This window comes from Culex quinquefasciatus, chromosome 2 (genome assembly GCF_015732765.1).
Source record: "Culex quinquefasciatus strain JHB chromosome 2, VPISU_Cqui_1.0_pri_paternal, whole genome shotgun sequence".
NCBI classification, from domain to species: Eukaryota; Metazoa; Arthropoda; class Insecta; order Diptera; family Culicidae; genus Culex; species Culex quinquefasciatus.
The window spans coordinates 164,713,719-164,730,548 of record NC_051862.1 but is presented as its reverse complement, the minus strand read 5'-3'; the positions used below and the strand labels follow the sequence as shown (position 1 = coordinate 164,730,548).

Sequence of the window (16,830 nt, the reverse complement as noted above, 5' to 3'; positions counted from 1 at the left end):
TTAACGAAAAATCATGACAATGATGGAAGTCTTCACGTTAAGAGTGAATTGAAGATGTTTATGTAGAAAAAACCAATCGTCACAAATTGAAATACTGTCCAGGCTCAATTATTCCAAAGATTTGAATAAACTCCCTTGTAGCAAAGAAGTTGCACAGCAGTTTTAAAACCGACTGTCTGATTAATGGCTTAACAATAGTTGTTTATGGATTTTTTTGGCTACACTGTCAAAAGAAAATAAATTCTTTCTTGTTTTATAGCAGTTTGATAGGGTATTACTAGATCTTTATGAATAAATAGCATATTTCCTTAACCAAACGTTAAACAGTTGCATGGACACAAAACATGTTTTATACTCGAAATAGAACTACAAATTACTGTTTCAAGATTTGAAATACTTTGTATGAGTATGAATTGTTTTTTTAGTTTTCTTATATAAAATGATCAAGGAATAACTAATATTAAAGAAGTCTTATAAATCAAACAAATCCTTTGACTTTTCAACTTGTTTGGAATGTACGTTAATTTTATTTGAATTATTTTTATAAAATACTTATCAATTTTTGATTAAGCAAAAAAAAAAAAAGTTTCGTTACGATGTTTTCAACATTCACACGTATTTTACTCCTGGTTGAAATGCATTTTCAACAGAAAAACATTTCATTTGTTTTTCTTTATTTTATACTTATGAGAATTTTACTTTTAAAGCTTGCACAAGTAATTTTAAGTACATTTTCGATTTTAAATCAAGTTTTGTATCTATGTTCCTGGTTCATATTTGATTAAGGAAATATCATATTTATTAATAAAATCCAAAAATAACCTTTACAATCTCTAATCTGAAAAAAAAAATCGGTGGCATCACTTAAATCAGAGCAGACACGTGATACTTGTACACAACACTTATGTAATTATCTTTTAATTCATGTTAAAAATATAGTTTATTTCAGTTTAATGTTTTTGATTTCTGTATAAATTACACATATATTAAAAAAACTCAGTCAAAACTTTTTTTTAAAAAAATGTTTAGCGATTTGCAGCCTTCTACAAAGTTATTTCTTGTCTTATTTTGCACATTTAAAAAAAACTTTAAAAAATGATTTCTCAGAAATTTCTCGATGAATCATTTCGATCTTAAAGGCATTGGAAAGCTGAGAAAATTTCCTTTAAGACACATATGAAAGTAGCGATGACTATTTTGTCCTGAAAAATTTGTTCTAGAAAACACGCCGTGTGGCAACTCTGGCTTAAGCTATAAATACTTTAGTGAAAGCTTTGGAACTTTAAAGACATTGTTTTGATTATTTTATTTTCTTTTTTTGTAAAAAATTACATCACATGCTGTTTGTTTAATTTTTTTTTTTCAAAGAAGCAATCGGTCTGGCAACACGGTCTAAAAATATTTTGACTAAAGGGGACATCGTAGAACTTTTCAAGGTCGGTTGAAAAAATTGTAGATGAAAATATTTGGAGACTTTGGACAACGTTTGTCTTTATTTTCATTGGGATGAAACTTTATATGTTCTATGACCTTAAACATTATTTTTCCATATTTTTTTTGTCCATACAAGTCACCAGACAATGTAGGAAGCTAATAAAAAACTCAATTAAAATTTTAAAATCTGTAACTTGAGAACAGATTTTCAGATCGATTTGTTGTCTTCGGCAAAGTTATAGGTATTATTTAAAAATTCAAATAAAAAAATGTTATTGTTATTTTTTTGTTAATCAAGGCTAACATTTCAAAAGAGCGTAATATTGAATACTTGGCCCTTTTGAAATGTTATTCTTAAATTAAAATATTGTTTTCGAAAACATCGAAAAATTTCACAAACATTTCTTATTTTTACATTGAAAATCGGACCTTTAGTTGCGGAGATGTCGACATTTTATAATAGTGGGTTGCTTGGGTGAGACTAAGAAAACATCAATTTTCCTGTTTTAAAATCTTTTCATGACAATATCTCTGCAACTAAGGGTCCACAAAGTTCATAAAAGCAGAACATAGAATTTTTTCTCAGCTTTTTAAAAATATTTTTTTCAAAGGTGAGTGAACATGGGCACAAATTAAAAAAAAAAAGTGAATAACTGCGACTTTTTCAAAAACGTTACTTAAAAGTTGCTATAACCTGAAAACGGTTCACTTTATCAAAACATCACTTAAGTACTTTTGAAAATTTTTGCGACTGATATTTCGATTTTATGAAAAAAATCAGTATTGATTCAAAAATTAATAATTTGGTCAAACATTTTTTGCATATTCTCAAAATTTCGGAAAAATTGGCATTTGATGTCCACTAAAACATATCAAAAAATGAAAAAAATGTTTTTTTTTGCAAATCAAGTTGACAAAAACTGAAACTAAAAATCATCAAAATTTGTTTTACCGTGTGTTATTTTTTAAAGCTATTTAGTGCTCTGCTTTTTATTTAGACTGAAGCCCCGATCCGCCCCAGTTGACGGTATTAATTTTTGGGATATTTGATTATTTCCAAAAATAACAATTTCGTCAAAAAAAAATCTTTGATACCACCTTCCTCTATCATGAACTCTTAATTATATAAAAAATTAAAAGATTTAACAACACATATTATGTAAATTCATTTATTTCGTTTATTGCGTCTATTTTACAATTCTACCGAAGACACCAAATCGATCAGGAAATCCCTTCTCAAGATACAGCCTTTTATGGAAAAAATAATGATATAAAATGGATTATTTGATGCATAACCAGCAACGTACAGGTGTTAAATATTTATATTCTAATTTACTCATCTATAGTGTAATTTGACGTTATTTTAGATGTTTAGATATTTTTAGTACTTTTCTAATAATTTATCCCAGCATAACTATTTTGACCGAATTAATCAGATTATAACACATTGCAAAAATCGTAGAAAATAACTTTTTTTTTTACCTAGATCACTCCGAACAATGATTCTAAAGAAAAAAACAATATTTTTGTTGGCTACTTCATTTTTATGATTTTCTTTTTTTTTTCATATGTTGGGTTTAAAATTAACTACATTTTGCAATAACCTACAATAAAAATAACTTTAAAATTAAACATGCAAATCCATCTTGATAGACAAACAAATTATCCTCTCCCAAAAGCAGCAGAATTTTCAATCCTTTTTTCCCAACCACAAAAGCAACACGAAACCTTCAAGGCAACACTTCGCATTTCTTGGTTGAAACTTAATCCAAAAATGTTGCCCTCCCTCTCTACTCAACCATTACCACCACACCGGGTCCACCCTAACAAACTCTCTTCATTCAAGTTTTTCTCGGATCCCTCTAGAGAGTGGAGGAAAAATGAAGGCAGCACAAAAAAAAAACGTCTCGGAAAACTTTTTGAATAATGTTGTTAAATTTGTTTGAACCTTACTTACTTCTTAGCAACAGTTTTCTCAATTATCGGGGGCTACCAGAGCTGCGCGGCAGCGACTCGAGGGGAAAGCGGACAATTTTCAAAAAAAAAAAAAAAATGAAGGGAAAATATCAACTTGCCACTCCTACACACGCGGGCGAGAAAAAGCTTCCTGCGGATAATCGCGCAGCTTCATTTTCCAACCTACCTCACACGCAGGAGGGGGCCAGGGCGGTCGGCAAACAATCCTGCAACTCTGGAGAATTTTTCATCCTCGGGTGCACGCGCCCCACCCCACGTTACACGTGCCATTGAAGCTCAAGCTGTTCAATACTCTTGTTGATTTACAGAGCACAGGAAAATCATACAGCGAAAAATGCTTGTTTTTTTTTCACGCAGCTCCCGAAAGCTGTGCCAACGAGGCTTGAGCGAGGATTTCAACCGGAAAAGCAACAAATTGCTTGTTATTTTTGTGTGTGTGTGTGTGTGTGCGTGGGTGTGGGGGGGGGGGTAGGGGGCTGATTTTGGCATATTATCCAGCCAAAAAATATTTAAAAATAAACATTTTTTTCAACTGTACGGATTTGTGCTAAACATAAATGTGACAGACCATACACAAACCATTTCTTTTAGATATTTTTCGAATAGGGATTATTCTTCGCCAACTCTCACAGCAAATCCACCGACCCCTCTTCGGTTTGCGTGCAACTTTGTCCGGAGGGATAATTTTTAAGCGCAATTCAAAAAAAAATTGTTTTTTACCAAACTTTAATAATTTAATTCAATCTTGTTTTATTGGTGAATGCTCAAGATACAATAAGGTTTTTTTAGGAACATAACAGAGTTTTGGAGCTCCCGTCAGCTGTGTGTTACATAACAAGGGGTTACCAAGAGTATGAAAATACTTACTAAAGTAGCAAGGGACAAGAGATAGAAGTAGAGAAAGCTTCAAACACAGATTTTTTTTTATTCTTTAGGCCAGCGGTGCCTAACCTTTTGGCCAGATCGGATGCTTCTGAAGCAATGGCGGGCCGGAACTAATATTTGATAGAAGTTGTAAAATTAAACACAATTTCTTTTTTTCATTTTTTTTATGTGATTGGGATCTTTTTATGTGCATAAAAAAAATAGTGTTGCAAATAAGATTCGTATATCTTAATTTAAAGAATTAAAAACAAAGAATACTTTCAAAAATTTGTTTATTTGACTTATTTTAATTTTTCTTTGTTTAAATACATATTTATTGTTTTTGACGATTGAAATAATTACCTTGATATATGAGCAATTCTCTACCAAACCGGAAATGAATTTTATTTGTATTTTTTGATTTGGCTCAAACTTTGTGGGGGCCTTCCCTATGACCCAATAAACTATGTTGTGTCATTGGTTCACCCATACAAGTCTCCATACAATTTTGGCTGCTGTCCATACAAAAATGGTATGTAAATATTCAAACAGCTGTAACTTTTGAGTGAATTTTCTGATCAACGAAGACACCAACGGCAAAATTGTAGGTATTGTTGAGGACTTTTGAGAAAAAAAAAGTACACGGAAAAAAAATTGCAGATTTTTTAATCAACTTTTTTTTTACTAAAACTCAATTTCCCAAAATATGTATTTTTTTGATTTTCGAGATTCTTTGATATGTTTTAGGGACAACAATCCGCAACTTTTGAGCCATAGAGAAATATGGTCAAAAAATCTCCTGCCAAGTTATGATTTTTAAAAAAATATTGATTTTTGGAAAAATAGAAGTTTCATGCAAAAACAAATTTGACATTATTTTTTAATGCAACATTGAATTTGCAATCGAAAAGTACTTTACAGATTTTTTGGTAAAGAGCTCCGTTTTCAAGATGTAGCCACCGAAAGTTCGGCATGCTGGAGAAACAAACTCGCGGGTAATCACAATTAACTTCGGCGAAAAATTTCGAAAAACGGTAGAGCACAGAGCGCTTCACTGCTGCTTGCTCTCGTGCGTACACGGAGATGGTCACTATTTTTAAAAATCGAAAAACTGCAAATATTTCGCTAAAATCAAACTTTCGGTGGTTATATCTTGAAAACGGAGCCCTTTATCAACAAATCTATAAAGTACTTTTCGAATTCAAATTCAATTTGGGTAATTCTCTACCAACTCACACGAAATCGGGAAAAGTTGCCCCGACCCCTCTTCGATTTGCGTGAAACTTTGTCCTAAAAAAAAAAATTTTACAGTCGAGTAACGGAAAATGGGAGAATTTTTAAAACGTTTTTAGTGTTTTTTTTTGATGAAAAATACGTTTTTTTTCGGAATTCTGAGTACGCCATCAAATCGGGCGTCTAATTTTACATAAAAATTCCTTTGACACCAAATTTCTATCTCATCACCGTTTCAGGCTGCAAATTATTGAAAAATACCTCTTTTTTCGCATGTTCAAAAATTTAAGGGGTCGTACCACCCCTCCGTCACGAGATATCAAAAAACGGACCTCGGATTCGTGATCAGGGACAAAAGTTACCCTTAGGACAAAGTTTCACGCAAATCGAAGAGGGGTCGGGGCAACTGCTGTGTGAGTTGGCGGAGAATTACCCATTTTGCAAATGTCAAATTTGTTTTTGCATAAAACTTCGATTTTTTCCAGAAATCACTATTTTTTCAAAAAATCATAGCTCGGCGGCAGATTTTTTGACCATGTTTCTCTATGGCTCAAAAGTTGCGGATTTTTGTTCCCTAAAACATATCAAAAAATGTCGAAAATCAAAAAATACGTATTTTGGGAAATTGCTTTGCAACTTTGCCGAAGACATCAAATTGATCAGAAAATTCACTCAAAAGTTACAGCTGTTTAAATATTTACATACCATTTTTGTATGGACAGCAGCCAAAATTGTATGGAGACTTGTATGGATGAACCAATCACACAAAATAGTTTATTTGGTCATAGGGAAGGCACCCACAAAGTTTGAGCCAAATAAAAAAATACAAATAAAATCCATTTCTGGTTTTGGTAGAGAATTGCTTCTGTTTATTCTCCTAATAGGCTGTCCAAATGTCCAGTGTATAGAGTTATTACTGCATATTAAAAGAAATTATCCCATCATTTGTGAAAAATAATATCATAGAAGATCAATCTTGGTAATGAACTAAAAACAGTAATTGCAAAGTAATCATCAATTTCAATTCAATCAGTTTTTATTAGTAAATAATCAATTCACAATTTCGTAATTCTTATAACCTAATAGAGTTTTGGAGTACCTTTCAACTATGATTTGTACTATAGTTCATTTTGATGTAATTGGATATTCTAACAATGGATTTGCCAACAGAAGGAAAAATTATTTTAAAAAAACCTTCTAAATTTGCTAAGGAAAAGGATAGAGATAGAAAAGCTTAAAACTAGATCACAGTTTGTTTTGTCTTTTGACGTCGAAAAACTTCGCTGCACAAGGCAGCTTATCCGTTGTAGATATACTTCATCATAAGCTCACTCAGAGCTTGGAATTGTTCGCCCTGTTCCGGCAGGCACGAAAGCGCGTGAGCATCTCTCCAGCAAGAGCGAAAAACTCGGGAAGCGTGAAGAGATCATCTCCGGTAACGTCTGCTTGTCCCGGTGAAGTACCGCTCCCAGAAGCGGCTACTCTAGCGTACGAACCTCCCCAACCGGGAGGGAACGCTGGGTTGGTCGATGGAACCGCTCCGCCGCCAGCTGCTGCAGCGTTCGTGCTCGAAGTCTTTGGAGGTTGGCGGGACGCTGGCGCTTTCTTCTTCTTGTCCTGCTCCTCGAGGTACTTTTTCCGCGCGGCACAGCCACGGAAATTCGCCGTGTGGTTTCCACCACAGTTCGCGCACTTGACGCGCGCTTTGTGCTGCTGGGCGTTTTCCCCAGCTGGTCTTTCCGCGGAAGATTGCACCTTTCGGTGAAGTGGGTCTCACCGCACTTAACGCACCGGGGCGGAAGATTACAGTTTCTTGAACCGTGTCCGAATTTTTGACAGCGGTTGCATTGCGCTGCGTCGGTCGGATTCTTCGTGTAGAATCGCCACGTCACGAAGAAGCCGTCCAGTGCTTTGATCTGCCGTAGGTCCTGGATTTTGACCGACCCACGATCGAAGTACAGGAGGTACAATGTGTACGTACCTGTCACCGTTGTCGATTTCGAGAGCACCTTAACCTCTCGAGGCTTAACCTTGACGCCCGACAGGTGTTCTTCCAGGTCGGAGATCGGGCGGTCCGGATATCCCTGAAGGACGATCTTCACTGGGACCTTCTCTGCTGGGTCAAATGTGAAGAATTTGAAGTTTCGCAACTTCAACTTCTTCACTACCAAGTCGAAATTCTGTTTTTTATGCGTAATCACTTGCACAGAAGTTTTGCTAATTTTGAGACAATATTGGAGTCCCTCAAGCAACTCGTCAACATCGTCCGCCAACGTATCCAAAACAAAAATTGGAGGTGGACGTCGTTCCTTCGGAGAGTTGCATTTTTTCTTCTTTTCTTGCTTGCGCGCAAGTTCATCATCGTCATCGTCGTCGCTAGCACTGCTGCTGTCACTGGCGGTGTTGTTTTCTTCTCCACTCAGCATCTCAAATTCGTTGCTGGTGGGAACGTTGGAAGTGGTTGTTGTCGTAGTGCTGGTGGACTGCTGCTGCTGCTGCTGGTCGGAAGTACTTCCGGATGCCCGGGTCGATTGTCTCGTCCGTACTGGGGACTCACGTGGACGGTATGACACGTGTAAAAAAGAAGGATCGGTGACGTCACCGGGCACGCTCCCGTGCGCGATGGCGGTCGATGCGGCGTTGGTATGTTTACCTTTCTGCACTCTGCCGGTAGATGAACTTCGCGGGTTTTTCGAGGCCGCACTCGAACTGCCACGGCCACGGCCGGCCCTTGGCATGCTGGAGCAGCAAACTCGCGGGTAAACACTGTTAATTACGGCGAAAAAATCGAAAAGTTTGAGGAGCTCCGAACAGTTGACTGTTGCTGGCTGGTGTTGCCAGTCCCGATCAAAGTAATCATCATTTAAAGGAATAAACTGGATGGATGGAATGATGGATGTTTTGTGAAAAAATGAAAAAAAAAAACCTTTTCATTGAAAATTTTAATAAATGAGCAATTCTCTACGAAATCGGTCTTTTTTCTTCAATTTTAATTTTTGTATTTTTTAATCCGGCTGAAACTTTTTTGGTGCCTTCGGTATGCCCAAAGAAGCCATTTTGCATCATTAGTTTGTCCATATAATTTTCCATACAAATTCGGCAGCTGTCCATACAAAAATGATGTATGAAAATTCAAAAATCTGTATCTTTTGAAGGAATTTTTGATCGATTTGTGTCTTCGGCAAAGTTGTAGGTATGGATACGGACTACACTGAAAAATAATACACGGTTGGTGATTTTTTATTTAACTTTATCACTAAAACTTGATTTACAAAAACACTATTTTTAATTTTTTTTTTTGATATGTTTTAGAAGACATAAAATGCCAACTTTTCAGAAATTTCAGGTTGTGCAAAATCACTGACCGAGTTATGAATTTTTTAATCAATACTGATTTTTCAAAAATCGAAATTTTGGTCGTAAAATTCAACTTCATTTTTCGATGTAAAATCAAATTTGCAATCAAAAGTACTTTACTAAAATTTTGATAAAGTGCACCGTTTTCAAGTTATAGCCATATTTAAGTGACTTTTTGAAAATAGTCGCAGTTTTCATTTTTAAATTAGTGCACATGTTTGCCCAGTTTTGAAAAAATATTTTGAAAAGCTGAGAAAAATATTTTGCTTATTCGGACTATGTTGATACGACCTTTAGTTGCTGAGATATTGCAATGCAAAGGTTTAAAAACAGGAAAATTGATGTTTTCTAAGTTTCACCCAAACAACCCACCATTTTCTATCGTCAATATCTCAGCAACTAATGGTCCGATTTTCAATGTTAATATATGAAACAATTGTGAAATTTTCCGATCTTTTCGAAAAAAATATTTTTGGAATTTTCAAATCAAGACAAACATTTTAAAAGGGCGTAATATTGAATGTTTGGCCTTTGTGAAATGTTAGTCTTGATTTGAAAATTCCGAAAATATTTTTTTCGAAGAGATCGGAAAATTTCACAAATGTTTCATATATTAACATTGAAAATCGGACCATTAGTTGCTGAGATATTGACGATAGAAAATGGTGGGTTGTTTGGGTGAAACTTAGAAAACATCAATTTTCCTGTTTTTAAACCTTTGCATTGCAATATCTCAGCAACTAAAGGTCGTATCAACAAAGTCCAAATAAGCAAAATATAGAGAATTTTCTCAGCTTTTCAAAAATATTTTTTTCAAAACTGGGCAAACATGTGCACTAATTTAAAAATGAAAACTGCGACTATTTTCAAAAAGTCACTTAAATATGGCTATAACTTGAAAACGGTGCACTTTATCAAAATTTCAGTAAAGTACTTTTTGATTGCAAATTTGATTTTACATCGAAAATGAAGTTGAAAAATTTTACGACCAAAATTTCGATTTTTGAAAAATCAGTATTGATTAAAAATTCATAACTCGGTCAGTGATTTTTGCACAACCTGAAATTTCTGAAAAGTTGGCATTTTATGCCTTCTAAAACATATCAAAAATAAAAAAATTAAAATAGTGTTTTTTGTAAATCAAGTTTTAGTGATAAAAGTTAAATAAAAAATCACCAAATTTTTTTACCGTGTATTATTTTTTCCAGTGTAGTCCGTATCCATACCTACAACTTTGCCGAAGACACCAAATCGATCAAAAAATTCCTTCGAAAGATACAGATTTTTGAATTTTCATACATCATTTTTGTATGGACAGCTGCCGAATTTGTATGGAAAATTATATGGACAAACTAATGATGCAAAATGGCTTCTTTGGGCATACCGAAGGCACCAAAAAAGTTTCAGTCGGATTAAAAAATACAAAAAAAATCGAATGACCGAAATCCTAGAGAACTGCTCAAATATGAAATTCAAACAAAAATATTTCTCTTCAATTCATTTTACAATTCTCAACAATTCCTACAACTTTGCCAAAGACACCAAATCGGTCTGATAAACCGTTCTTTAAATATATTTTTTATTTGACAGCTGCCAAAATTGCATGATGAGTTCTATGTACAAACAAATAATGCAAAATTAAGGTGTCGACCATAGAAAAAGTGCCTACAAAGCCTTATAAAAAACAAATAAACTAATTTATTTTTCTTGGTACCATTACCCTGTTGTGAAGCTTCAAACCAACAAACCTCGTTTGAACCGCGATCTTTGAGTAGTACGAAAAACATACACCTAGTGTTTTTATCGCGGGAATTCCCCAAATGTTGTCAACCTAAGAATTTTAGAAAAAACGGTATTTTAATGTCTTTAAACAAAAAAAATACATTCCATCACTTTACAGCAAAGCAATTCTCTGTGATTTCGGTCATTCGATTGTATTTTTTTTTTTTTAATCCGTTTGAAAATTTTTGGGTGCCTTCAGTATGCCCAAAGAAGCCATTTTGCATCATTAGTTTGTCCACATAATTTTCCATATAAATTTGGTAGCTGTCCATACATAAATGATTTATGAAAATTTAAAAATCTGTATCTTTTGAAGGAATTTTTTGATCCATTTGGTGTCTTCGGCAAATATGTAGATATAGGTAGGATATATTTTCAAAAATTTTAAACCTAGACTTACATTCCAAAAGGGTGTAATATTGAAATATGCGGAAAATTTCACGAATGTTTCATATTTTAACTTTGTAAATCGGACCATTAGTTGCTGGGATATCGACGTTAAAAAATGATGGGTTGTTTGGGTGAGACTTAAAACATTAATTTTCATGTTTGTAAACCTTTGCATGGCAATATCTCAGCAACTAAGGGTCATATCAAGAAAGTTAAAAAAAAAACAAAATAAAGAGAATTTTCTCAGCTTTTCACAAATATTTTGTTCAACATTTTGCAAACATGGGCACCAATTTAAAAACATGAATGAAAGGTTACCTAAAAATGGCTTTAACTTGAAAACGGAGCACTTTATCATAATTTCACTAGAGTAATTTTTGATTGCAAATTGGATTTTACATCGAAAAATGATGATGTAATACAAAAATAAAAATAAAAAAGACCGATTTCGCAGAGAACTGATCAGCACAAAAAAGCTCTGAAGAAATCATAAACAACTTGTTATCATCTGCTCCGAAGAAGCAAACGCCAACCGATCTTCCCCCGAGTGAGTCTCAGCTTCCAAAGATCATCACGATTCATTGAGAGTCATCGCCGCGCGGGATTCCCCACAGTATCAGGCCGTACCACACACAGCATGTAGTCGAACGACTGCTTGTACGCGTCCACTTGGTTTCAGTCTCAAGTCGTCGATCGAGTGAAACAGTCCAAGAATGAAGGCGGCAATCGTTTGGATCTGCGCAGTTGCAGCTCTTTGCGGGTCAATCGACGGGAGTGTTATTAGGGTGGATGGTGCTGGTGAGGTTTGGTTGGTGTAATTGTGGGCTTCTTAAGTGAAATTTTTATCTATTGTTTAAGGAAGGGGAAACCCACAGATGTTTGAAGCGGCAAGATCAAACGAAGACTACTCAGATTCTAAGGAAAATGATGTTGAAAATAATTTCGATGGAGCTCGGGTAGAGGGACCGGTGCAAACTACCACAATGAAGCAAGTACAGGAATCGACGCAGCGTACAATCGATCCGGAGCAGGTGTTGGCAGGAATTCAGAGCAGGATCACAACTACCTATCGGCCTCATCTTAATCTGCAAGGTTCATCGAGAGATGAGCAAAATGGTAACTTTTCAAAATGTTTGAAAAATTAAAAATGCTAAAATTAACATTTTGTAGAACCAAGGCCGGAAACCACCACCGAGTACAAGTACAAGGATCTGGTTCAACCGTACATCATTCCGCAGCCACAATACGTGCCGATGAGACATGTTGCAGGAACGCACTACGTCAAAGTGGACAGAGGTCAGAATGAGTACGATCGGGTCATGGAGGATTACAATCGTTTGTTCAATGTGAGTTGCCTTACTTTGAAAAGTAGTTCATTTTACCTACATTTTTTTTTTTTTTTTCATTTTGTAGCGGAACTCCGGATCAGCTCAGCCTGATTATGCTGCTCCACCGAAATATTGAATTTTCCGGATAGGCTACCAGAGCAGATTTTTTAATGCGATAAATCTAGTGATCTTCATAAGAAGAGAAAAAAACACACTTGAAATGAATATTAAATAATAAATGTCTGCAGTTATATTCCAATCTGAAACAAAATTTAACTTAATTTCAATTCTTTTATAAAATTTGCCATTGAGCAATTCTCTACCAGAACTGGAAATGGATTTTATTTGTATTTTTTGATTTGGCTCAAACTTTGTGGGGGTCTTCCCTATAACCAAATAAGCTATTTTGCGTCATTGGTACACCCATACAAGTCTCCATACAATTTTGGCTGCTGTCCATACAAAAACGGTATGTAAATATTCAAACAGCTGTAACTTTTGAGTGAATTTTCTGATCAATTTGGTGTCTTCGGCAAAATTGTAGGTATTGTTGAGGACTTTTGAGAAAAAAATAGGTACACGGAAATCAGCAAATTTTTTATCAACTTTTATTTCACTAAAACTCAATTTCCCAAAATACATATTTTTTGATTTTCGAGATTTTTTGATATGTTTTAGGGGACAAAAATCCGCAACTTTTGAACCATAGAGAAACATGGTCAAAAAATCTGCCGCCGAGTTATGAATTTTTGAAAAAATAGTGATTTTTGGAAAAAATCGAAGTTTCATGCAAAAACAAGTTTGACATTATTTTTTAATGCAAAATTGAATTTGCAATCAAAAAGTACTTTACAGATTTTTTGATAAAGGGCTCCGTTTTCAAGATAAAGCCATCGAAAGTTTGATTTTAGCGAAATATTTGCAGTTTTTTGATTTTTAAAAATAGTGATCATGAGTGACCATTTCTGAAACTTTTTTTTTTTTTGAAAAGTTCAGAAAATTTGCTATAAAATTGTATAAGAGACATTGAAGATTGGACATCGGGTTGCTGAGATAGAGCCGCTTTAAGAAAAAGAAACACGAAAATTGAAGTTTTCTAAATCTCACCAAAACAACCCACGTTTTTCTAATGACTATATCTCAGCAACTAATGGTCCGATTTTCAATGTTAAAATATGAAACATTCGTGAAATTTTTCGATCTTTTTGAAAAAAAATATTTTGAAAATTTTTAGATCAATACAAACATTTAAAAGGGCGTAATATTCCATGCTTAGCCATTTAAAAATGTTAGTCTTGATTTAAAAAATTTCAAAAAAAAAATTCGAAAAGATCGAAAAATGTTTCATATTTAACATTGAAAATCGGACCATTAGTTGCTGAGATATCGTCATTAGAAAATTTTGGGTTGTTTTGGTGAGACTTAAAAAAAATCAATTTTCGTGTTTTTTTTTTTCTTAAAGCGGCTCTCTCTCAGCAACCCGAGGTCCAATCTTCAATGTCTCTAAGACAATTTTATGGAAAATTTTCTGAATTTTCCTAAAAAATATTTTTAGAAATGGTCACTCATGGTCACTATTTTTAAAAATTGAAAAACTGCAAAAAATTTGCTAAAATCAAACTTTTGGTGGCTATATCTTGAAAACGGAGCCCTTTATCAAAAAATCTGCATAGTACTTTTCGATTGCAAATTCAATTTTGCATTAAAAAATAATGTCAAACTTGTTTATGAATGAAACTTCCATTTTTTCCAAAAATCACTTTATTTTCCAAAAATCATAACTCGGCGGCAGATTTTTTGACCATGTTTCTCTATGGCTCAAAAGTTGCGGATTTTTGTCCCCCAAAACATATCTAAAGATCTCGAAAATCAAAAAATATGTATTTTGGGAAATTGAGTTTTAGTGAAAAAAAAGTTGAATAAAAAATCTGCAAAATTTTTTTCCGTGTACCTATTTTTTTCTCAAAAGTCCTCAACAATACCTACAACTTTGCCGAAGACAATTGATCGGAAAATTCACTCAAAAGTTACAGCTGTTTGAATATTTACATACCATTTTTGTATGGACAGCAGCCAAAATTGTATGGAGACTTGTATGGATGAACCAATGACGCAAAATAGCTTATTTGGTCATAGGGAAGGCCCCCACAAAGTTTGAGTCAAATAAAAAAATACAAAAAATAAAAATGGTCGGAATCGGCCGATTTCTTAGAGATAATTGATAATAATAATTGGATAATTGGATAAATTCCTACTTATAATTTGAGCTTTACATGATACATTTTATTTCGTTTTAGAACAGATATAAACAGATTTTTAACATCCTCACTGCTCTTCTTTAGACGTTAAAAGAAAAACCTTCCCTTTTCCTACACATTCATCATGATGTGCTGAAAAGCAGCAGTTTTCCAAAACAAAAAAAAACCTCCAAATGTTAGTCTGTCAACTCGACCATTTGTCTCCATTCGGAATCCATTTCGTCGTCACACCGGCGACCGACAGCTTTGAAGGTTTTATCCTTTTCCCATGAAAATGCAGCACTTTTCTCTCGTGTTTTTTCCCCCTTCTCCGAGCTCCAACAGTTGACTGTATCTCGTAACTGTGGCGATATGGTGTGACTTGGCGAACAATTTATGCTCGGCCAAGTACAAAGCCAAAAAATGAAGGCCTAGTAACTGGCTGCAAAAAAAAAAATCCGCTGGCACCGGAAAACCTTCAAAACGTGTGCCAGCCACAAAAGTAAGAGAGAGAGAAAAACTACACCCTTTCAAAAGACGCGTCGCGACGCCGGAAGAGGCGCCAGCGAAAATTTTACTTTTATGACACAATAAAGGCAGATTTGTGCTTTTCTTCTTCTTTATCGTGCGGCCGGTGACTGCGTCCGGTGGACTGAGTTATGGATTTACTTTGGCGCTGTGAGGAGTGACAACGTTTAAAGGGGGGTTTTCATTTATGGAACAATTCAAGCACGGATGAGTTTGTGGACAGTTTGTGTGGAAACATTACCGACAAAAGCTTTTTTTCGTGATAAATTTGTATCGCCATCTGCTGTAGTATGTTATGGCATATAACATTTTAGATTAAGCTATGATGTTTAAAGAAATAGTAGATTATTTGGTAGATTTCAGACAGCTCCATGCTGATGAAATATTTCAAAAAAATCTGCAATGATCTAACAAAATCTATTCAATAACAGCTCATGTAGGGTACATATACCCATTTTAAGCCTAATAACCCGAGCATGGGTAAATAACAAGGGAAATGCGTAATAATACCTTTCTCTGGTATCAATACCAAATTTTGGTATTCCTGGACCCTTTAAAATTTGTCTTAAGGATTATGCAAGGGCAAAATGTGGTATCATAGCAATTTAAGGTATTGTTCTGATATTGCAAAATTGCAGAATATGTCAATGATCGAACAACACATTTTGGTATTCTTTTGGTATTACAGTATTTTATCAAATTCCTCTGCAACTATGGGAAAATTTTGACCAATTTTGACAAAATAATTAATTTTGCGCTATAATGATGTCTCAAAGCGAATGCTTTCATTCAAAACCGGAAATTTCAAACTTGATTTTAAACATTTTTGATATACCCCCTACAGAAATGACTTGAAATTGTGGAAAATTTTCTAAGTCAGGATGGCACATTTTGGTATTATTTGAATATTGAAAGGTTTCATCAATTTTCTCTGAAACTATTGGAAATTTGTTTAAAAAATTTTACGAGTTAATTAATTTTGCGCTAATATAACTTGAAACCCAAAAATGTTAAAGATGATTTTAAAAATTAGTGTGATATACCCACTAATATTTTTTTCAAAAACGTTGAAATATCTCTAAGTCGGGATAACCAAATACTTTGAAAAACGAGTCAATCGACAGATTAATGAATTTCGGTGAATTTCAATTCAGTTTCATTTTAATAATACTTATTTTTCAATCTTGTTATTTTTCAGAAGCTTCAAGAACTTCATGCACAGGCCGTTCATCAATGACACATGCATTTGGTGTGGTGAAGAATATCACTAAGAACAAGATTTGGCTGTTGCATATGGATCATTTCCGTTTTTTCACTAACTGCAACTGTTGCACTAAAAATGGTATGAAAATACCAAATTTAGGTATTTCTTGTGCAAATACCAGCGACCAAAATGTGCTTTCCAAGGGCGCGGGAATACCTAAAAATTAAACCATGGCAATACCAAGTTTTGGTATTCAAGCAATGTTAAAAAATCCAGAAGACCTCAACTTGGTATTGAAATGGTTTTATTTTGAGGTATTATTTTACCCTTGGAATAACATGGTTTGGTATTGTTGTGCCCTTACACATACAAGATTTTGGTATGATTTAATGGTATTTTACCATCTATTACTGGGCAACCAAGGGCACATTTTGGTCGCTGTTATTTGCACAAGTAATACCAAAATTTGGTATTCCCGTGTTATTTACCCCTGCTC

General features: G+C 34.3%; 2 protein-coding genes across 4 annotated transcripts in view; one reads left to right on the top strand and one right to left on the bottom strand.

The window, feature by feature from the left end:
* Positions 1–16,830, bottom strand: part of LOC6038075 — a 554,342-nt gene that overhangs the window by 517,847 nt on the left and 19,665 nt on the right. The gene's annotated exons all lie outside the window — the stretch shown is intronic.
* Positions 11,695–12,636, top strand: LOC6038067. Its single transcript, XM_001847858.2, has 4 exons — positions 11,695–11,835; positions 11,896–12,153; positions 12,208–12,383; positions 12,451–12,636. The coding sequence occupies exons 1-4, from the start codon at positions 11,751–11,753 to the stop codon at positions 12,499–12,501; spliced, it is 570 nt and encodes a 189-aa protein (XP_001847910.2). The 5' UTR covers positions 11,695–11,750; the 3' UTR covers positions 12,502–12,636.